The sequence below is a fragment of the Pteropus vampyrus genome, unplaced genomic scaffold (genome assembly GCF_000151845.1).
Source record: "Pteropus vampyrus isolate Shadow unplaced genomic scaffold, Pvam_2.0 Scaffold81, whole genome shotgun sequence".
In the NCBI taxonomy this organism is placed as follows: Eukaryota; Metazoa; Chordata; class Mammalia; order Chiroptera; family Pteropodidae; genus Pteropus; species Pteropus vampyrus.
In genome coordinates, this window is record NW_011888862.1 from 4,743,028 (window position 1) to 4,767,455 (window position 24,428).

The 24,428-nt window shown below is 40.1% G+C and overlaps 1 protein-coding gene across 1 annotated transcript; it reads left to right on the top strand.

Annotated features, from left to right (window-relative positions):
* Nucleotides 1-266: 266 nt before the first annotated feature.
* ZRSR2 (zinc finger CCCH-type, RNA binding motif and serine/arginine rich 2) lies at nt 267-23,085 on the top strand. Its single transcript, XM_011362977.2, has 11 exons — nt 267-596; nt 960-1,039; nt 5,141-5,231; nt 7,983-8,091; nt 8,286-8,372; nt 11,101-11,139; nt 11,740-11,858; nt 16,646-16,859; nt 19,515-19,570; nt 20,297-20,406; nt 22,142-23,085. Exons 1-11 carry the CDS (start codon nt 556-558, stop codon nt 22,603-22,605), a joined length of 1,410 nt encoding a protein of 469 aa, XP_011361279.1. The 5' UTR covers nt 267-555; the 3' UTR covers nt 22,606-23,085.
* The last annotated feature ends 1,343 nt before the right edge of the window (nt 23,086-24,428 follow it).

The window sequence follows — 24,428 nt, forward strand, 5'->3', positions numbered from 1 at the left end:
TGTATTGGTACTTCTCTGCTTCTAGATTGTAAGTTCCTTGGAAGTAGAGGTTGCACCTTGCAGCCCCAAAAGTTAAGTTCACCTCTAGAGCCAGCAGGTGCGAATGGGAAGGGGCGGAGTCTACAACTTTGCCTAAGCTGATAGGTGGAACTGCAGAAGGAGGCGGAGCCTGGGGGATGTCGGACTAGGAAGCTAAGCGAGCTGACGTGGGTAGGGTGAAGCTTCGTGAGTGGATGAGAAAAGAGGGAAAAGTGTGACTTTAACCTCCTGGCCACGAGACACCCCTCTATGGTCTTGGGAGAGGTAGTGACAAGGCACTAAGAAGCACTGGGAGGGAAGAAATACTCCCAGGGCGGGTAGGAATTTTCGGGAAGGAGACATTTAATTGTGCGGTGTTTCAGAAGATGAACTACCTACAAACATCTCCCATTTTCCGTCTTTGATCGGTCCCTGCCCGCCGGAACAACCGTGCGGCATCTGCGCCTGCGCGCGGTTGCGCTCTCTGTTAAGCCCGCCTCTTCCGGCGGCTCTTGTGGGCGTGACGGCGCTGGCAAGATGGCCGTCCCTGGGACGCTGTTGCTTCCGGAGAAACCCAGGTAAACTGGGCTGGGGGGAATTAGCGGGCCGAGGCTGGGCATGGAGCGTATTCAAGCAGGAAGTAAAGGGGAACTAGGCAAGCAAGCGAGCCTCCGCGGCGGCGCGGGGACGCGGTCCGGACGTATCACGGGCGTTTGTCAGCCCAGGGAGGCGAGAAGAGTAATAGGTGCCGGGATGGGGAAGACCTGCCGTCTGGGCGTGAAAGGGCGAGGCAGTGTTCTTTAATCGAAAAATGGGAAGCAAGATTTTACTCCCGAGCACCCGGGCGATTTCCTGTAACTAGATGCGGACAGGGGAGCTCGGGCAGACACCGCCACAGGTGCGGCCACTGACGCTGGTGTGTGCCTGTCTTGTTTCTCCAGCCACAAAAAGTATAGGGCCGCCCTGAAGAAGGAGAAGCGAAAGAAACGTCGGCAGGAACTCGCTCGATTGAGAGACTCAGGTAACGGACTCATCCTGTTTCCTGTGTGTGAAATTGCTCTCCTCACTCCCGTCCTAACTTGAGGTCCCAGTGTCAGAAGGAAGCCAAGTAATGTATCTGATAATGAATTGCTGTGGCTACTGCCTTCTCAGGTAAAGTTACGTTAGACTCGTGTCAGAAACTGTTAACGTCCTAAAGGGGGAAAAACGCATAGTGAATCATCACCTGCTGATTATGTGTAAGTATTTATGGACTATCTAATATTACAGGTGCAGGCATCACGAGTTACAGCAGCTAGCACAGCTCTTGCACGTAGTAAGTATTCGGTGAATATTTTTCTTTGTAAAACCAGCAGGAGTCGAGGGTTTTAGACATTGCAAGTTTCTCTCAAACTTGAGTAACGCAAGAGACCCTTTGTCGACTCATTATTATTAATATATTACTGAAATACATGTGCAAAAAACTAGTTATGAAACGCTTATTTAACTGTAAAACATATTTACAAATTACAAAGCCAAGTGAAATCACACATCCAATAAAAATTCAATCTACGTTTATGTGACGTTACAGATCGTGGGAAACATGCTCACGACGTGAATACGGTACTGATTAGAGTTTGGAGTGCACTACTACTTTTTCCCTGTGGTTATTTACCACTTTTTTTTTTTTTTTTGGTAAAATACTGTGGAACCTTCATCGTGTCATTTGGCCTTCGTATGGCAGAATTTAACATTTACATATTAAACCTGTCTGTTTAATATAATGAAATTAGTACTAAGTTGTAATATTATATAGTAGTTATGAATGCAGGTGGAAGCACTGAAATCACACAGAAGTACTGGATTATAATGGTTGTCATCCAGATTATCCAAAATATATTTATTAAGTTATCTTAGACATATGCGGTGATGGAAGGAGACTAGACTGTGGGTGGTGAGCACACAATGGAATATACAGATGTATAAAGTTGTACACGTGAACCATATAATGTTATTAAGCAATGTTACCTCAATAAATTTAATTTTAAAAATAGAATCAGAAATGAAATGGGGACAAAAAATCTTATCAGAGACAATTCTTGAGGTCTACAAACCATGAAGGGCCTCAAGTAACCAGGATTTGGGGGCCTTGAGAAACATAGCCATAGAAGTTTTATTTACCGTTGGAGTTGTCTAGTAATTATTTTAGTGGCATTGCTTGGAATATTTAGAATGGAAGGAGCAGTGTGTTTACCTGCACCCTTTTTTAGCATCTCCTTTTTTATTCGTTCAGAACTGGTCCACTAGAGAGGCAGGATGAAGCATCAGGGAAAACCTAGGTAGAGGGTGGGTTGGAGTTATTGATGCTCTTAGTGATACCCCCACCTCCCTTAAAGTTCTCAGCTACCTTACTTGTTCATTTAACCTATTTTCTTTGAATAAACCTTTTTGAACCTTTTTTTCCTTTCCCTGTTTTAAATCCTAAAGCTGTTTGTATTGTGTTGATTCCCCCCTGCCCCCCACGTTGATTTGCAAAGTGCGTTTGGAGTGAGCCTTTGTGGAGAGACAGGTAGATGGTGTCCTTTAGCAGTTTAGTTAGTGGAAAGATGCAGGTCACTGGTCTGCTCAGGATTGTATGGCTAATGGCAGATCCAAGGCTGAGCACTTGTCTCTGGATGACCGCTCCTACTTTTGTCCACCCTACTCACAATTTGTTATTTAGTGGTGCTTCATGAATACTGTAGCCTATCAAATACTACAGTTCATTGTAGCATACATTGGATGGCAAAAATTACCCAAAAAGTTAGAAAGTAGAGATATTATATAAGAATCGCTATAAGAATGAGTTGACAAATGATTGGTAGAAATTTCTGGAATATCGGCCTCTCAATTCCAGGTAGCCTCTTTAGCATCTAGTTCTACTTAAAGTAATCTGAAATGAGCTGCCTTGTCAGAAATTAAGGTAACATTAATCCATTTCCCGTTTGCCCGGGGAATACTTGCCAGTGGTGCTGGTGGCTACAGTGTTTACTCGAAGATAACTCATGGATTACAGTCCTAACCTTACCCCCAAAGTTTGCCACAAAATATCTTGGTTTTATTATTTTCACATCGCTCTAGTATATCAGTAGTCTTTAGAAACAAATGACATCATTCTATTTATAGTATTGTCTTCAGTAGTGGTATTTATTTACAAAACATAGTAATTCTCAATTGCTGAAAATATCAAATCCCAGAAAACGCAGCATTCCTACATGTGATGTTAACATTGTTCTCAAACACTTGTTAGCCAAAGATGCATTTGATGAATCCGATTTATGTATACATTCTGTTACATTAGGTTTAAAGACAAGTTCTGTTTAGAAATAACTCCAAGAAATTTTTATGTTTTCATATTGAAAACCAGTCAGATTTGCTTCACCCTCAAAGAACGTGTTCATGTAAAATTAAACTAACGCTAGCAGCGAGTTTTACTTGTTTTTCTTTAAATGGGAAATGGGTTAAGTATAAAAGGCAAGTTGTAAAACTATAGCATGATTCCATATAGTTACAATTACATATATTATATATGTAACATCAGATATATGCAAGAATACATATATGTAAAGAAAATGCTGCACCCAGAACTATTAGTGATCACCTCTGGAGTGTGAGAGCTTGGTTTGTGGCAGGATGGGGGATTGAGTGAGTCAGGCAACAGATGTGTTTGCATATCAGCCATGTGCAGGCAGTGTCTAGTCCGTGGGCACACCTCTAAGTCAGCCGTAGCCTCTGTGCCAGGTTCTCTGCAAGGCGCTTTATGTACATTAGATTATTTCTCTGAATTGTTAGATATTATTCTATGCGAGTTAGAACTTATCTTAATTTTTACCAATTTTCTTTTAATTTCACATGTCAAAATAATAAAGTTTACTTGCTTAAGAAAAGTAAATTATTGTAATTAGGAGGAGATGAGCCTTTGGTGAAACCTATAGTCAATATATTTGACAGACACAAAATCTTTTTCCTTTAAGCCTGAGATCTTCTGTTACATTTTCTTACGATCACTTCAATTTTCCTCATTTTTTTCCCTCAAATTTGAATTCTGAATAGGAAAGGATATGTGTTTATTATATGAAAAATTGTTTTCCTGTTTTTATTTTGAAGATGTTCCAGTGTACTCAAAGTTGAAAAAATATTACCATAAATGGTCGTGAACCCTTCGCCTAAATTTGCCAGTTGTTAACATTTTGCCTTACTTTTTCTCTCTATATAAATAGATACATACGTACAATTTTTTTCTGAACCCTTTGCATGTCAGTTGCAGATATCATGATCCTCATCCCTAAATACTTCAGCCCGCATCTCCTCAGAATAAGGACCACAATATTAAACTTGCACCCAAGTGAAAAAAACAAGAATCAATGATATATATGAGCCATATTTAAACTTTCTCAGACCAAGATTGATTATTTTGTAAAGCTCAAGCCAGTTGTCTGGTGGAATGTCCTGAATTCTGGATTAGTCTGTCTTTTCCCGATTAGCTTCAAGTTATAATTTTCATGGCAAAATACACAAAGCTGATGCTGTATGCCTCTCATTGCATACATCAGGGAACCTGTAATGTCTGTGGTTCCACGCCTGATGATGCTAAGTGTGGTCCACGTTGCCAATAAAATGGCTCCTTTGTAAAGGATGTTTCCCCCTTTGTAATTTGTACTCATCTGTGGGCTGCTATTTTGAGATGGTGTAAATATCCTCTTCCCAATAGGCTTTCTTTCAATGTTTTTAGCATCTGTGTCCAAATTAATTCTTAACAGTGGGGTTGCAAAAGTGATGACTTTTCTACTCGAGTCTCCTATATTTCTTAGTCACCATTTTTCCGTAAAGATGGATGGATGTTCCCTCCCACACCCCCACCAACTTTTTGAGTATCCCTATGAAACCATTAATTTTAAATTTAAGGTTTTATCTACTACCGTCATTGTTCTTTTTGATGCTCACATTGTACCATATTTGGGCGGTTGGAGCCCTCGTTTTTAGAAAATTATAAAAACAGGTTCATGCTATAATTGTAAAAATTAAAGAAGGTATTTTTTTCCTAAATTATTGCCTAAGGGTTTGTATACTCAGATAGTTTAATAAAACATTTAAATTCCCTCAGGACTCTCACAGAAGGAGGAGGAGGAGGAGGAGGAGGAGGAATCTTTTACTGAACAACAACTAGAAGAAGAGAAGCAGTTGGAGATAGAGAGGTCAGTGCTGATTGAAGCACTTCTCGTGAACCTAGTCATTTCATTTGAATATTATGTCTTTACTAACTAGTTTGGGTCTTCTTTATAAAATCTTACACAGAATCGGCCTTAGAAAATACCCTGGATGAGCTATTTAACTCTCCAGGTGACAGGGTAAAACTAGATGTTGTCATTTTTTTTTCTTAATGAAGGTATTTTTCACTGTTTTTGCTAATTCATAAATATTTTTTAAAAATCAAAATAAGTGTAAAAGGGCTTCAATGAACTCAACACTCCCAAAGATAGTCACTGTTAAGAATATAAGAAAGTGTAGATGTACTATACATGCATATTTCTATTATAGGATGGTATTTATACATATCTAAGTTGCTTTTTTTTTGCTAAATTTATGGGACATTTCTTTCAGTGTTAATGCAGAGATTATTTAACCCTTTCAATGGCAACACAGTATCCATTGTATAGCTATAGCATAATTTATTCTTTATTCATAATTTATAGTTCTCTCCTAATGAACATTCAGGTTATTGCTATTAAATAACGTTCATTTACTATGTACTATTTATTATTATTTATTAATTTACATTCAGAATTTTTAAATTTTACAGTGAGCATCCATGACTATATATCCTTGGTAATTGTCCTGTTATTTCTTTAGGAAAATGCCTAGAAATGAAATGGTTGGGCTCAAAGGATAAATATATGTAAAATGTAGATGGGCAGGTAGGAAGGACATCCAGGTTGCAGTCTGCAGCTCCTCCAACAGTGAATCAAGGTGCCCATTTCTCTATACCTTCACTCACATTAGGTATTATCAGTTTTTAAAACTCCTATGGTGAAAAGTTGTATTTCATTGTTTCAAATGTACACTTCTAAATTCGTAAGATTTACTATCTTTTTATATATTTTATTACCTATTCGTAGATTGCTTAAGTTTTGTATCTTTTTCTTTTGGGATATATGTTTTTAAGTTTGTAGTGTAAGCAGTGTTATTGCTTACGAATATTAATCCTTTATCATATGTATGATGTATATTTTTCTCATTATTCATCAATCTTAGCTTACAGCATTACCTACCATAATTTGATTTTCACATCATCAGTTTTCATGATATCTGCCCTTGGTGTGTGACTTAAAAAGACCTCTCTCATCCAGAGATGACAAAAATATTGTGCTACTTTTTCTCTCAGTATTTTTCAGGGATAGTTTTTTTTTAAACGTGGTACACAAAAATGTGAATGTACTTAATGCTATTCAACTGTACATTTAAAGTTGGTAAATTTTATAGTATATATATTTTGCCACGATAAAAAATAAATTTTTAAAAGGAGAAAAAAGCTTTATAGACACTCTCTGTTTAGTATGTTGCTACTTTTCTTGTAATTAATTCCTCTTCTCTATCTAAGCACATAAATAGGTCAAATTATCAAAATGACCCCCCACCCCCCACCCCAATGCAGTAGCGATTGGGAACATGGAGTTGCATTTAGCCAGATCTGCATTCCAGTCCTGGCCCTGCCGCTTCCTAGCTGTGTTCAAGTTGCTTAATCTCTCTAAGCTTCAGTGTCCTTGCCTGGAATGTGGGTCAATCCTAGCACCCACCTCAGAGAAAGGGGAGAGTAGATGGAGGGGGGTGATAAGTGTATGGTGCCTAACATAGTGTTAGCAGGTAGGAGGTGCTGTAATAACTGGTTCTCATCAGATTTCTGTTATGGTGAAGATGATATACAGTTGACCCTTGAACAACACGGGGGTTAGAGGTGCTGGCTCCCCAAGCAGTCAAAAATCTGCATGTTCCTTCAGACGTATGCAGTCTCTTCCATGGTGTGTTCCTGGAATCTGCACTTGGAAATGGAATATATTTTTCCATAGAGTATTTGAAATTATGGTTAGGTCCCCGGGCTAGACTTAAAACCTTACCTAACTCCTAATGTCACTGAAGCGATATAGAACAGTTTCTTATATTTCATTTCCTGTTTCCAGATTCAATGGGAAAATGCAGTCTAGGTTCTAAACACCCAAATGGCTAATCAACTTTTGAAATGTAGCCCATCTTTAATTAGTAACTTGTGATATTGGATGTCTGAGACACCATTTTAAGATAATATCACTCTTTATAGTTGGTCATTTTAAAAAATAAACTAGATACTGCTTATTTATTTTTATAACTCTTCATCATCTTTTCTTAAAACCGTAGCTTTATTTTAAAGGCATGATCACGATGTGGTTTTATTTTCCTCCTCTCAGCAGTTTCGGTGCTTAGGGCAAACCACAGGGGTCTCTTCACTAGATAGAGTAGCATCTGAAGGTTTACGGCCCAAGACGCCAGGTTCCCTAGTGCCGCAGTCCTGGCTGCCACTTTTAAAATGAGTAGAATAGGGAGGATAATACTTCCTGAATGCGAAAAACTGGATGTGGCTTTGAAACTTCTTACTCACTTCATTGGTACCTAAACATTACTATAGTCAACCTACAGGGAAAGTTGTGTCATTGTTTTATATAAAAGATGTCACAGATACAAAATGTAGAAGTGATGATTAGAAAGCATTAATTACCCTCTAGGCAGATAGTTGCTGAAAAGTAGTGCTTTTCAGATTGCTACTCACATCTTCTCTTTCTCTTACCCCCACTTAACTATTTTCCAGAAAGCGTCTTTCAGGATAGTTTAATCATTCCCAAACATGTCATTTTACTATTGCATGTATGTGTATTTGTAGATTAATGCCCACTTCTTTGATTACGTTATTTCGATAGGCAAAAATTACATGAGGAGTGGTTGCTGCGGGAGCAGAAGGCACAAGAAGAATTCAGAATAAAGAAAGAAAAGGCAGAGGCAGCTAGAAAACGGCAGGAAGAACAAGAGGTACAGTATTAATCAGATAACCAGTTAACTAGTTAACCAAAACTCATCAAGAGTCATGTATCTTGAACTTAAACTGGATATCACCCATTTTTAAAGTGTTGTTAAAGTTTTTCATTTATTTGCCTCGTATGTTAACTTTTAAAACGTGAGTCTAAAAAATATTACTTGTCATTCTTTTTTTCTCCCCTGTAAAGAGAAAGTTAAAGGAAGAATGGGAAGAACAGCAGAAAAAAGAGAAAGAAGAGCAGAAGCAGAAGCTACAGGAGAGGAGAGAAAGAGAGGTGATTCCTGTCACAGGAGGATAAACGCACTGCGTATCCTCTTAGTGAGCAGATGCGGCGTGTGGCGGGTTGAAGAACAAGCTATAGGCATAGCAGGGTTTGGGGCTTCGGGGTTTCGTTTAGAAAGAGTCATGTTTTCAGTATGTACACTAGAGTTTCCTTCTGATGCTCTTCTTTTGGTCTGTGCAGTGGTGGATACCTTAAGGTTTTCCTTCAGCTTTACTAACCTTTTTACCCTTTCTACCAGAGATTTGCAAGCTTTTTCTGTAAAGGGCCAGAGAGTAAATACTTTGGGCTTTTGTGGTCTGTATGTTCTCTGTTGCAAACACCCAGCTCTGTTAGTGTGCCCTGAAAGCAGCCATAGATAATCTGTACATGAATGGTGTGGTTGCATTTACATAAAACTATTATTTATTTACAAAAACAGGCAGCCGGGCCCTGCTTTACACTATGTACCACTCTAGAGCAAATGGTTTTTCTGGGGTTCTGTTGTATATGGGTTTACTTGGTTAGAGAATAATATTTTGTATCGTTTCCATATATATTTAGTTCATAAGAGACTTAACTGTTTATGACATGTCAGCAAGAATTAGTCGATTGAAAGAAATCAGGAACTCAGATTTGAAGAATTAGGAAAGTTTTTCATTATTAAACTTTGACTTCCTTTCCAAGTTGGGCTATAAACACAATTGCAGCTAACACATAGTTGCTTGTTTAAAAAAATCAATAAGGTTATATGTATATATATCCTGTATTTTCAGAATTCTTTTTAAAGATTGATTTGGTATATTCGCTGCGGTTCCTTAACAGTATATTTATTTCAAAGATATCACAGCTCATCTTGCCTTGACTGATTCATCAGGAGGTATCTTTTCTGTAATATTGCTGACTTTGAATGGCATAAAATTGGGTAGTTAATCAACTTATCATGGGGAAAAGTGCATTTGTTTACATCCTAGTCATGATGGGTTAGAGACAGCCTCCGTGACCTTTGTTTTTTGTCTCAGGCTATCAGTTAATTCCAGTACAAATCTTAGATACTCTAATTTGAGCATGACTTGCCAAATAATCTTTGACCTCAGTAGGTTCTTAGAGGCAGGAAAATTGTTTGGAGCTTATCTTTTTTTTTTTTTTTTTTAATAGAGAGTAACCAATCCCCATTCTAATGGTAGAATATTCTTCAATTGAGGTCTTTTTGTCAGTAGATAAAAGCTCAGGCTTTTTTTTTTTTCCCAAAAAGCTCAGGCTTTTGTTTCAAAGGAAGTCTGGCAAAATGTTAAGGAGAAGTGGGTAAAACGAAGTCAATTGTGAGTGTATATAAAGGGACATGCAGTCTGTTTGCGCTGCGTGCTAGGCAGTTCCATAGTGGACAGAGACAGAGCAGCAAAAAAGACAGTCCGTGCTCTCACTGAATTAGTTGTCTAGGTAAGAGCCAGATGATAAGTAAGGAAGAACTCATTTTACATGCCGTAAGATCATGTTAAGAGCTATAAAGAAACAGAACAGGGAGTCATGTGATGGGTGGCTGGGCCAGGGAAGTACTTCACATCGCTGGTCAAGGAAGGCTTCTCTGAGGAGCTGATATGTGAGCTGACACCTGAGTGCTGAGATCTCAGGGGGAAAACAGGTCTAGGCAGAGGGAAGAGGCCCAAGCATGGAGCTGAAAGGTCAGGGTGCCTGAAACCTAGAGACCAAAGCAGACAGCCACAGGGGAGGAGGTCAGCACGGTCGGCGGGTTCAGGTCACATGGGGCCTCCTGGATTGGAAGGACAGGTTTGGATTTTATGCTAAGGGTAATGGGAAACTGCTGAAGGCTTTTAAGCAGGGAGCCACTTTACCAAGGAGGCAAGAGTGGAAGTAGGGCGACTAGTTAGAAGGCAGCTGCTCCAGATGGGACATGGGGGTGGTTTGGGTGAGGGTGGTGCCTAAGACAGAAGTACACAGATCAGAGTGTGATGAGGCGAGTCAGCAGGACCCTGGTAGACTAAACGGACGGGGAGGGGAAAGAAGCGGAGAGGAGTTCAGATCATACACTTGTAGATTCTAGTTTGAACTGAGATGGGGCATTTACATGGGTGAGGAGGAGGGACAACTAGAGTTCCATTTGGAGCATGTTAAATTACCGAGGACACTTAAGTGACCAGGTAGGGTTAGCAAGTAAGCAGCTAGACAGATGTCTTTTATGAAACGCTTTAAGGGTCTAGGGAAGTGAAGTCCGTTGATCATAATTTCAAAACTTGTTTAAATGCCGATGAGGTCAAAATTTAGTGGCATATTGCAGGACTTCTTTCGCTTTAACGAAAAATTTAGAATTTTTCGTCAATCCTAATTACTCTTGTTCATGTTATATTTTAGCATCTGTTAAATGTTTATGATGTTTCAGCTAGCATCGCACTTTATTATCATTAATACCTCATCTTAAAAACTAGGACATGGTATATGTGCTCAAATACACTAAATATTACTGTTACTGAAACTATTATAAGTTGATATTTTCAATATTTTGCGATCTCAGCCATTAAATGTCCTGTTTGAGTAAAAACTCTCACCTATATATCCTTTGAAAACTTCAGAAGACCTGTGCTTTAAAAAGCAAATTAGAACTTGAAGCCTTTTGTATGTGTGGGTTTTAAAAAATTGTTACACATGAGATTCTTAACCAGAGAAACCAGATGTGACTTACCTGACTCCCAGGTTTTCATTGCTCCTATGTTTGCACCATTTGTAGGAAGCTGTGCAGAAGATGCTGGTGCGGGCTGAAAATCAGGTATTTTTAAAACCTTTCATTAAGAATTTGAGACTGATAAACATTTCTTTTAAAAACAGCACTTTCAGTAATGTTAATTTTGTGGTACGCTGTTTAGGTCACGTTTGAGTATCTGGAATCACTTTTGTGGCTCTGTGATCTATGTAACAGTAAGAACCACAAAAGTTTATTGATGAACATAAACAAATGGTATTGAATCCCCTTGTATATAGTCCTTAATGTGTGCTTAAGCAACATCACACACTCTCACCCCCAGTGGACAATTTAACGTGCTTTAGAGGAACCTTGATTTCATCAGTGCTGGTTCCCCAGCAAGGCCTTTGGCCCTTCTCAGAATGCATGGACAAAGGGAAACCTTAGTGACCATTCCTGGTGTCTGTAATGGTGCCCGATAATGAGCACTGGCTGGGAGCCAAGAGAGACACATAGCTCGTGTCCGAGGCACAGTTGTTTGTAAAGTCTCTAATGTAGGTTACAATTTAAATGCGTACGTTCTTAAATGAATCTGTATTTTTGACCGAAATATTTGAAGACATTGTAAACATTTAATTCTTCATGGATTTGTACACTATCGGTAAACTCATGGTTTTTTTTCAACAGGTGGAAAAGGGTGCCACATGGCAAAACCCAGAACCACCCACGGACTTAAGAGTATTGGAGAAAGATCGAGCTAATTGTCCATTCTACAGTAAAACAGGAGCTTGCAGATTTGGAGATAGGTAACTAATTCGCTTATATCATATCAGAATTAGGTGACTCAAAATGTTGAAGTTTTTGGGTTCTGGTTTTGGGGGTGGCACAGGCTTGAGTTTGAAACGTTTGGAGGCTTTGCGAGCTTGTCTGGAGGGTCTAGCAGGGGAGCGTAGCTACTTGTGTGCCCTTGACATGCCTTTGACCGAAGAGCAGTCCTCTCCTCTATGGGGGAAGGGAGGGATGCACTTGGGGCGGTGAGGGAGGAAGGAGTCACCCGCCTAGGCAGCCAGATAGCCGATCAACCGTGGCGATCAGTGATGTGACAGATGTCGCAGCCAGATCTCCCTCACGTCCAAGTTTGAACTGTTCATAGTGAGGCATCTGCTGTGTCCTTGCTGCTCCTCCAGCCCCCAGCTGTCTATCCTCCTCTTCCCCCAGTCCTCTTCCCTTGCGGGGGGCTTAGCCCAGTTCTCTGACGGGGCTCCCTTTGCATCTTCCATAGCTTTATGAAGACCTTTTGTTTTTAAGTTTCTTCCTGTGCTTGAATCAGTCCATGTGAGACAACTTAGATGGGGAAATCATCTATTTCAAGAGACCGGAGCCGTCTGGCTTTATTTTTTGAATGACAAACACTGTGCACAAAAGAGGCTTTAAAAAATTGGATGCCTAAGGGGATGGTTGTGAAAGACAGGGTCTGAGTTGGGGACAGGGAGTGTGTGTGGGGAGGTGACTATTCTGTTTCACCACTCTCAGTCTGCTCCAGCTCAGCCCCAGGTTCAAAAACTGGCCTTTAGCAGCTGTCACTTTGGGAAGATTACTTAAGCTCTTTGTACCTTAGTTCTCACATCTGCAAAATGGGGATTAAAAATAGCATTCTTTTTATCAGGGGGCTGTGAAGCTGAAATGGATAAAGGCAGGGAAAGCAGGTAGAACAGTGCCAGGCACATGGTAAACCCTCTCGGTGTGTTTGCTGGTGTTTTCATTTTGTTTTTGTTGCCTTTATTCTCTGAGACACTCTTGTTCCCAGTGTCTTTTGGATCATTGTTTTTGTAACAGGACATTCATGTGGAAATCTAAGTGTTGATGTCTTCATTCATTTAATAGATGCTCGTTTATACTAACTGTATGCCAGGCAATGATGATTTCTATAATATGGCCTGATTATGAATGAACAGCTCAAATTAGGTAAATAATTCGTAATGGTGAATGAATCCATCCGAGGCAAAATTTAATTATTACCGCACATTCTGCAGAGGGAAAAATCTAATTGTATCTGAGTATCCTATTCTAAAAAGGGTTATGAATAGGCCATTTCACATGATTTAATGAGAAACTGTATGTTGTCTCTCATGTTTATCTTATTCATAAAATTATCCATGATGTGAGTTTCATTTCCTTCTTTGAAGATATGAACCTTCTCTATCATTCTTTCTTTTTAAATTTAAGCCTAAACACTATTTTACATTTTTTAAGAACAGTGGTTCTTAACATGCATGTTCTTTGATGCATGTTAGAATCATCTAGAAAGCTTAAAAAATTTATATCCTACCTCAAATGGAGTAAATGAGAGTCTCTGAGACGTGGGCAGCCATAGTTTTGAAATGCACTCAGGTGTTTCTGATGTGGCCTAGGACTGAGGCGTTCATGCAGGATATGTAACTCCTTGTGTATGTCCTGCATCCAGAATATCTATGAAAAGTCAGTAGTGAAAGCTTCCTTCTGAGAAACTGGGAACTAAGGAGAAGAGAGAGACTTTATTCCCCTTTGTACTTTTACAAGTGTTTTCCAAATGTATGCTCAGTTTCATCAAGAAATAGTAATGATTGAGGTAAAACAACCCCCCCCCCCACCAAAGAGAAAAATAGACAGTGAATTATCTTTGAAAGACAATACGAGTTCACATTTTTGTGGGTAGCTGAACCAGTTTATATTTAAAGTTTTCTGGCTGTAGGATTTCTCATTTATGATGTATCTCTAACATTTGCTTGAATGTTAAGACTTGTGATCATCTGAGTCTGACTCTCCTCCTGTTGAGCATAAGTGAGACAAGGGGAGATGTTCTAAATTGCTTCAGGGAATCAGTTGACGGTACTTACTTATGGAAAGAGGATGGACTGTCAGGCTCCCTGAGAGTCGTTTCAAGGAAATATTGGCAGTGTTCAGATTAGTTTGTGAACATTTCTTAATATTTTCATAGGCATATGAAATTTCATCATCACAACTATCAAAAAAATCCAACAGCGTTTTGGATATTTTCATCATTCAAGTGATGAGTTGTGAAATAAAATTCTATGAAATTAGCAGTTACAAAATCCATCACCATCCCTTCAGACAAAAATACCGTGCCCCTTTTACAGGGGACCCCGGGGACTTGCTCCATCTAGATCATGCAGCTCTTCTGTTGGGCTTTGTCATGTTATCAGATAAACACTTCCACAGCCTAAGCATTTTTTTTGGTTTTGTTTTTGTAATTATTAGAGTTTAATTCTAGGACATGCTATTTACTCATTACTTAGATACTTAAATCAAGCAAGACTGCCACAAAATCTCATAAACATTACCTTATCCCAGGGACAAGCCAGTAAATGGTGTGGGTCTCCAAATGTCCCCTCAGGTACAGCTAACTAACTAGGCTCTTGATTTTAATACATCCCAACAGCTGATGAGCTATGTAGTTCTTACTGAAAAGGAAGAATGCGCGAGATCTCTGGGAAGACAGAGCTCTTCCTGGCATCAGATTTGAAACAGTTCTCTCATGAAGTACTGTATAAAGACATTGAGTAGGAAGGCAGACAGTAACTTCAATAAATTTTATTAACAGTTGCGGACATAATTTTCAGGAGACTGTTTCTTACAGAGGCCTTTAATAAATGATTGCAGCCTAACTGCAACATACATATGAGGACAATGGTAGTGGGTACCCGGAGTGCTCCCATGAAAGAAAAAGTGGCCTAGTCAGTTAGCTGTACCTGAGGAGACATTTGGAGACCCACACCATTTACTGGCTTGTCCCTGGGATAAGGTAATGTTTATGAGATTTTGTGGCAGTCTTGCTTAATTTAAGTATCTAAGTAATGAGTAAATAGCATGTCCTAAACCAGGGGTTCCCAAACATGGCCGACCTCCAGGACCAGATAGGGAGTTACTTTGAAAGTATTGTTCCCCGGGGTTGGGCCTGGTTAGTACTTGAGGTGTGAACAGATGGTCTGGGGCAGGATCTGAGAAATCTCAGTTCTCCCCAGGCGACTCTGAGAATCATATAGGCTTGGTACCACAGCTTTCGACTGCCTTCCCAAGTATCTCTCGTCTTAGCTGACTTTTCAGTAGGGGCTATAAGGCTGGCCTTGAATACACTCAGATTGTATGGCCTGTCTCCAGGCCAAGTGGGGATTTTCCCTAGATGGGGACTGGCTCTGTCTCAAAACTCACAAATGCTCATTTGACACCCTGGGAACTAGAGCCAAGTTCATTCAGATAGCATAAGCCTGTGAGCATAATTTTAACATTTAATTGGTTTCTAGTTTAATTCCGCATGTGCTTCATACTCGTAAAATTCCGATTCACCACAAGCACTCAGCCAGGTTGAATCCTTGCTCTCTGTGCTGTCGGTAGCTATACTTGGGAAAATGGATCTCATCACAAGGTCTCCAACTGAATAATCCAAGAGGGTCCTTTGGAAAATAGAACATTTCACGTTAATGAGCACTGCACGTTTCCGAGCTGGGCTTTTTATATGCATTATCTCACCAGGTGCACAGATATATATTATGAACATGGAAAATGAGTATGAGTTAAACATTTAGTTATTTCAGGGCCATTGTTTTTTTCCAGCACTTGCCTAATTTTCAACTTTTTTTCTTCCTAAATTCTGGGGATATTTTTTCTTCCTAAAATTTTTGTCCTAATCATGCTTTTAACTAGAAACTTAATCAGGAAAATTTTGATATTTCGGGATCTTGAACTACATTTTTTTCTCATTTTATTTTAGAAGGCAGTAAATAAGAAAATAAACTCATAGAAAAGATTCTTTAAAAATCACTCAGGAAAAGCCCGGTCCAGTTTACACTATGAAAAGAAAATTGTTCTTCATAAGGGTTAGCCTCCATTTAAGTAAAAATTAATTACATTTATCATATCGTAGATAATGAACAGGTAGTACACTGTAGGTTAACTCGGGTCCCTTGGGTCCTCTAACCAGCCATGCGACCCAGATAAGCGTGCTTCTCTAGGACCTCTGCTTCCTTCTTTGCACAGTGGGGATGATACTAGTCCCGACTGTCCTAACAGACTGCAAGGATCAGGAGAAAAAATATAAAAATGTCATGAAAACTATGAAACGCTATACATATATGAGATCGAGATACTCTATTAGCTTGAAACAGATTATCCTCTCTAAGCATCAGGTTAGTCGAAGATGGTATAGAACCAGGATTGTATTGTTCTTACCTTTCTCCTAAATCTCACATAGGGTATCTGTGTGCCCGTCACCACAATTTGTCCTGCCAGCTGACCTTCTTTTCTGCTATGCTTTCACATGTGTCAGGCTTCCTGAACTTCATCAAAAGGCAGGTTAACTGAATATGAACTTGGAAATAATTTCCAATTTTACATTTTAATGAGAGTCGATAGAATATTGATCAATCTTAGAACAGTTTTCTTCAGTGTTGAAATTTCATGTCTGAATGGGTTTTATTCTTACAGTTAAGTCAAAACAGCCAAGTTACTTGAATCTCTGTCTCAATCTAAAGCAAGCACTTTATGTGGCATTGCTGACCGTCAGACCACTGAATCGAAGCGTCTCTTTCACATGCAGGTGTTCACGTAAACACAATTTCCCGACATCAAGCCCCACCCTTCTTATCAGAAGCATGTTTACAACGTTTGGAATGGAGCAGTGCAGAAGGGACGACTATGACCCTGACGCCAGCCTGGAGTACAGCGAGGAGGAGACCTACCAGCAGTTCCTGGACTTCTACGAGGACGTGCTCCCGGAGTTCAGGAACGTGGGGAAGGTGGTCCAGTTCAAGGTGGGCGCGCACGGTTCGCGTGAAGGAGGGCTGGCTCAGCTCACACCGGGGTGCCTGACAGGGCTGGGCGCAGGCTCTGCTGGGGCGGGGGCCGCGCGCAGCAGTCCGCGCCGGGCCCGTTGCCTGTTACGTCCTCACGGTACATGAAACCGCCTACGAGAATGGAAGTTCCTGCCGGATGGGGAAGGCTCTGCACCTCTTCAGTACCTTTGCGGTCCAGCTTTCCCAGCTGATGAATTGTCTGTGGCAGGCCCTGCAGGTAGCCGGCCCAGCGCTCAGCAGAGGCCGCCTTTGATCCCTGTGATAGAGGCGCACTCCCTGTCTCCGCAGGCAGTGAACCCAGTGTCACATCACGTACGCCGTTTACCGAGTTTGCTGTTGCGTTCTCGTCGCATTGTGTTGGCGGTATCAGCTTGTAGCTGCCACCCGGGTGCAGGTTTCTTCTGGGGCTACCCCAGGATGTAAATCTTGATTCCTTTTTTTTTTTTTTCACATTATTTTTATTCATCGGATACTTAACAGTACTGAGCGTAGTGTTCCCAGTCATGGTTCGTGATGCAGCTATGGGGTCAAAAAGGCATTCAAATCACATAGAATTATTTTAGCACCTTCCTTGACACAAGAGTGTGAAGTCAGATATAATAGCCACTGCTGCTGGGACCCAGTGGTTGAATTCGGTCACAGTGAAGCCTCCTGCCTTGTGATTTGATCAGATCCAAACCTGAATGATTCTGTTACGTTAGTGTGGGAAAATGTCTCGTGATTTGGAAAAAGCTAGGAGTAAAGCCGTGAGATTTTTCCTGCTGGTTGGAAATGACAGGAAGTTGGAACAGCCAAGGAACAGAGCACTCGTGAAGCTCAAGGTTATACTTCTTTCTACTGCTTTTAAGATTTTTTAAATTTTTTCTTTCTCTTTTGCCTTTTAGTTCTGTTGTGTGTGCATTCCTGTCTTCACACTGGTCAGCACAACCAATAAACACGAAAGCACAAGCGCCTGGCCACATATAACATGGTGCCACATTAGTGCGCTTCGCCCAGGCCTGCATTCTTGAACATGTCACCTTACCTCATTGTGCCTTTTCCTCATCCCAAAAGTAAAGGGATTGGATGACATCAGTGGTTCCCCTCAGGCGTCCCTACATTGTCCTGCTTCATGAAGGTCGTGGTGGATCCGCTTTCTGAACTTCGGGCCAAGTAGGGGAAATGACACTATCACCTGCCACAGGCCACCCACTAACCACGCGAATTTTTTTCTTTTGTTTAGAACTCTGTCTGCCACGCTCATGCTAATGACATTGGCAGTTGTAAATGGAAAGCTGTTTGTTTAGTAAATTTTTAGCAGGAAAATTTTCAAAACGTCATATTTATCATGAAAAATTAACAGGTCCTTGGGAACCACTGGCTTATGTGATCGCTAAAGTCCCTGGCATGGCCAGTGTGGCCTCCCAAGGCCCTTTGGTCCTGCTTCTGAGGCTGGTAGTATCCATTGTCTGTCATTATGGATCCTGCCTGTTTTTGGATGCTCTAATAAAAATACTCTGGAATAAATTTTGTAAAATGATAGATTTATTTTGAAAACAAAAGCCAAACATTAGTATGAATATTTGAGGACTTTTTTATACCATTATATAAAACCAAATCAGATGTGTCTTTTTTGAAGGCAAATGTTTAAATATTCAACCTGACAAGTAATAAGAACAGTGCATATTAAAATGAGATATAGTTATACCTATCAGGTAAAAAAATATATAAATTTTCTTAATGCCAAGAGTAGGGGAGGATGTATGAATTAGTAAAACCACTTTGGAGGTCAGTTCGTCAGTATGTAGAGAACTTGAAGGTAATGGGTGTCACCCGCTTGTGGCTCTGCACTCCAGAGAGATCCGTGGACCCATGGACCTATGTTCCAGAACGCTGTTGATGAAATACTGGAAGCGCCTTGGCTGCCTTGTCACTGGAGGACTGGATAAATTCATCTGATAATTTGCCATATCCAATATATAGTAAAAGTGAATCATTAAGTTTACAAGATTACATCTTGAAAAAAGAATGTGAATAAGTACTATTTATATAAAATTTTAAAGTGTACGAAGCAATGAGTATACGTGGTTTACATGTATGTACGTGTTTCTTTGCGTGTATATACATAAATATGTGTATACCCATATATACGTAATACACATGCATTTGTGTGTATGTGGCGGTAAATATTTGTGTCGGAATGTGAGGGATACGCCCAGCCTCAGGATAGTGCTCATGTATGTGATGGAGGAGGGAGAATAGGCTGGAAGGGCTTTTAACATCAACATGTACATATTTAAACATTCTCAGTCAAAAAAGAAAATGTTAGTGTTAAATCTGAGTGCTGTATGTATAGGCTGACTTTTGGTCTTTGTATTTTCATGTATATGTGAAACATTTCATATATATGGAACAAAAAAACAATCTGGACCAACAGGGGGCCTGTACTACCGTTCCGTGCTGAAATGTGCCTTAAATGTGAGGAGAGTGGGGTTGTATCTCGATTTTGGAATCTTGAATCGATTACTTTTGGTAATGTGGGCCGGGCAAAGTGTGTTGGTGACTGAAGGGATTCTTTCCCTTAGGTGTTTTTGATTTGTTCTTTTAGTGATAGAATTCTTCCTTGCTCCTTAGGTCAGCTGCAACATGGAACCTCATCTGCGGGGCAATGTTTATGTTCAATATCAATCGTAAGTATTCTGAACATAAAGTATCTTCACATCCTGTCACAGTATAATGTTGTGATTATGTGGATATCTGGGATTTTTACACTGAAAACATAGATTTCATATGCATGGTATTTTTTAAAAATGAAAATATTTAAAGGTGATATAGAAATATAGAAGGGATTTGAAAATAATACATTTGTATTTCCATCTTTGTATACTTATAGTTTTGAATCTTTTGCAGTATAGTTACTTTTTTACTAATATAATTTTAATAATGAAAATACTGAATAATAAATACATACCGAAAAAGGGTAACTAGAGAATAGAAAAGTATAAATTGAAAGAGCCAGAAATCGAAGCCCCACGCAAAGTCAGTGTGCAGCCATTGTATCATTCCGCTCGTTTTGCTGTTTGCCTAGGCTGCGCCATGGCTAATGGGCTAAATTAACCATCTTAATAAGGAGAGCAGCAGTCCTAGCCGAGAAGGAGCAGGCTCTGACCACGGAAGACACTTCTGCATTTTTCATGGGCCAATCTTTTGATTTAAGAAGCTTTGACTCAAGCCCATTTCCACGCAGCAGAACCTCTCAGAGGGCTAGTGAAAAGGGTTCCTGAATGGATTTCGAGCACAAAAGCAGTCAGCTTGGTGGCCCTACAGGAAACTAATAAGAGGGTTAATTAACAGCAGGCTTCATCAGCATCGTAGGACGTTACTGTAAAGTGCGGCCTTTGATTTGTGGTTTAAAGGGAAGAAGAATGCCAGGCGGCGCGCTCTCTGTTCAACGGCCGGTGGTACGCAGGACGCCAGCTCCAGTGTGAATTCTGCCCGGTGACCCGCTGGAAAATGGCCATCTGTGGTAAAATCCAACGCGATTTCCCCCCAGTTGTTCCATTGCTATGTAAAGGGGCATTCTTAGAGGAAAGACCACCTTTTAAAGGGGTGAAGCATAGCTTTTACCTCAACACGGTAGATGAGCTGAGATCATTATGTAAAGGACGTCACATTTTAGATCTGTAACAGACCTTGTGGATCACTTTATGCATGAAGCGATTGTCACAGTATACTGGTGACAGAGCTGGGGCTGGAATTCCAGTCTTCTCAGCCTCCATCCTGGGCTCTGTATCTGACACTTCGAGAAGCCTGAGAAGTTGTGTCTGTGGGAAGCCACCTTTTCCTTATCGCCGTTCAGAGGTGTTTGTTATTCATGGGCTCCCCTCATTTGAGCCATGTTTTTTTCCCCAGTCATCCCTAATGAATCTTTGGTCATCTTCGCCACCTCTAACATTCCCTGCCTTACTTGACATACATGCTTTCGTGTGGTAGAGATCGATCGCAGCTGCAAGGCGGTTGCTTTTGTCAGTTCTTGGGAATCCAGTGTGATTTCGGTGAGGTGCTCGTGAGTGCGACTTTGACTCCCCCAAAGCAAGAGGCTATTTGACTTGTTTTTTTGATTTTTTTATTATTATTTTGAAATTATTTTTATTTTTTTAGGCGAGGCAACCCGTGGTTGACCTCACAGATTGCAAGGACCTTGTCAGCTTACAATCCCTTATTTCAAATTTTTTTTTAAGCCTACAGCTCCTGGTCTTCCTAGGTCTCTCATCCAAGTACTAACCAGGCCCAACCCTGCTTAGCTTCCAAGATCAGATGGGATTGTCACTTGTTTTTTTAAATAACAGCTTGGTTATTTTCCCTAGTAACTAATGGTTTTGAGCATTTTTTCGTGTCCTTATTATTGGCCATTTCTGTATGTTCTTCAGAGAGAACATATTCGGAGTCTATTCGGAGACTTTGCCCATTTTTAATTAGCTTATGTCTTTTTATTATTGGGTTGTAAGAGTTCTTAATGTTATACAGGTAAGTCTCTTATCATGATTTGCAGATATTTTCTCCCATTATATGGGGTTGTCTTTTCATTTTGATGGTATCCTTTGAAGCATGAAAGTTTAAAATTTTGATGAAATCCCATTCGTCTTTTTTTTTTTTTTTGCTTGTGCCTTTGGTGTCATCTCAGAATGTGTTGCCTAGCTCGATGTGACGAAGATTTTACTTGTATGTTTGTTTCAGTGTTATCATTTCATGTCTTACATTTAGGACTCTGATCCATTTTTACTTTGCGTATAGTGTGTGGTATGGAGGTATTTCACTTTTAACTGTTTTACATATTTTGAGAATTTACTGCTTTTAAAAAAATGATGTCCCGAAAGCATGATGCCACAGAGTCTCCAAGGGCTGGTTCTTCAGTGTTGATTAGGGACGCACACTGTCAATGAATGGGATGGTGAAACCCTAGAAAAAATTATGTGGTCCCCATTTGTTCGATCGCACTCCACACCATAATCCGGTAGAGGAACAGGATATTCTGGTTAATTAAAACTCCTGATTTGTTACTTCTCACAGTGCTGTTTGTTAGAGCATTTGAATATATTTGAAATTCTGGGAACCAAAACCGTGACATCAGTTTACGCAGGTCCCTTTTAAATGATACACAGGAGAAAACAATTCTGTCACACGCAAACATCAGAGATGTACCTTCTGAGAACGATTGAGTGCCAGCAGTAAGTGCTAACTTCCTCACTGTTTCGTCGCAGGTTTGTTTGAAATACAACAGTGCCCGAGAGGGAAACACTGCAACTTCCTTCATGTGTTCAGAAACCCCAACAATGAGTTCTGGGAGGCTAACCGTGACATCTACCTGTCTCCAGAGCGGACTGGCTCCTCCTTCGGCAAGAACTCAGAGAGGAGAGAGAGGCTGGGCCACCACGAGGAGTACCACGGCAGGCCCAGGCGGAGGAGAAGCCCTAGCCCGCCCCGTTCCTACAAAAGAAATGGAGAAGCGGAGAGGAAAAGGAGAGGCAGCCACAGGGGCAGGAAATCTCACCAGCGTACGTCGAGAAGTCGGGAGAGGCACAGCTCCCGCAGCAGAGGAAGGAAAAGGGACCGCAGCCGGGGCCGGGGCTGCCGGGGCAGCCGCAGCTCCTCCCGGTCCAGGAGTCGCGGTGGGAAGAGGTCCCCTAGCAGGGACAGAACTGTTCTGACTTCCAAGTCCAAATAAACCGACTTTGGTTTTACACGGTTCTACATCTTATTTATTGTGGCCAGTACACACCTGGATAGCGTGCTCGGAGCCTACGTGGGTTTGCAAGTCTGGCAGAACGCTGTGTAACCTGGAACCCTGTTGAAAAATGCTCTGATTCTGCTACAACTGCTGTGTTTAGGGAACCTAAAATGTATAAATAACTTGAAACTTACTTATAATCCTTAAGATAACTAGTCAACACTGGAGCATTACCGTAGTCTCTGTTTTCTCCTGTTTTGGGTGTGCACTTTTTTCACATGAAGTTCATATATGGCTGCAGTTGAATATGCTTTCTTTCAGTTCAGACACTGTCGTAGTTCATCAAGCCCTATTCTTAATGTTATTTTTACTCACTGCATAGTGTGGATCTATCAGTTTCTTCAACCATGTCCCTACTGTTGGATTTTTAAGTTATTTTAAGTTTTGCACTATTAAAGAATCCTGTGCTATAAACAATCCTGTGGTAGATTTCCTTAAATACTTTCATACATTTCGGGTCATTTCTTTAGCATAAAATATATCAGGATATATAAATACTGAAGTATTTCCAAATTGCCCTCCGCAAAAACTACAAAAAAAGTTATCACACATTTTAGTTTTCCCACACGTCAAGTTACTTTGATCTTTGCCAGTTTGGTCAATTTTATGCATTTAACTGCTCATTTCTGTACACACTGGCTGAGTCAAACACTTTTTTCCGTATTTAATAGCCAATAAATTTGGTCGTTTTGCCCTTTATTAATCTGTTGGATTTTTCTACATGCAATACCTGAGCAGCCTTTTTTATTTTAAAATTTACTTTTTCGGTTTTCAAGTATTAAAGGGCCGCCAATTTTCCCCCTCCTTCCTACCTCATTTTTGCACTCCCTCCTGAGTTAAAGGTTTCCATTACAGTGTTCATCTTTTTTATGTGTTAGAGATTTCTTTATATAGATGTAAATTTTATGTCATTTTCAGGAAAATTAGGGTTATTGCTACTGAATATGTCTAGTGTTACAGCAATTCTGATGAAAAAAAAAACGGTCAGAGAACATTCTATAAAAAGCTAAAGACAAAATATTATTAGATTTCAGATCATAAAAGATGCTTTCATGCTTCCTCATAAATTTTTAATTTTCTAAGTAACCTTTCCATTGACATACTTGGGATCTTGCATTTCACAGTGTGGCAGTTGGCAACCTGAGATTTGAAAATAAGGACTTAAGGCTACACAAAATAGTGAAGTTAAGAGAAATGGAATAGGAGTAGCTCGGAATAGCTTCAGATCGGGATTTCTGAGTGATAACTACTGAAAATGACAGTGCTTTAATCTGTAGTCTCTACAAAAGGCAAATGTATTCTGTGGTCCAGAATACATTCCATTTGAAAAATTGATTTGTTCCAGACTGAAAATGAGAATTTTCTGTAATTATCTACCAGATTCACTAATGCTGAATACTTATTACTAAATTCAATGTTTTTCAATACTTTCCTAAATACAGCCAAGATACAATTAAATGTGGTATTCAAAGCTGAGGAGTCTTTAATAGATCATTGAGAGAAAAAATAATGGAGGATAAACACCAGCTTGTGCTCAAGATAATGATGAGATGTTAATGACTTTCCCAAGTGTTAACAGGCAGGATGGTATGGAGGGGAGTGGAAGAGCAGCTTTGGTTCATTATTCTGATAAACATCCATCTTAAATTTATTAATGTGTTTCTTTAAACTTATAACGTGGTTACTATTTATGATTTAAAAATTCCATGTCTACATTGCAAGCAGAAGCCCATAGTCCTGTTCGGTGAGTCAATAGCAGT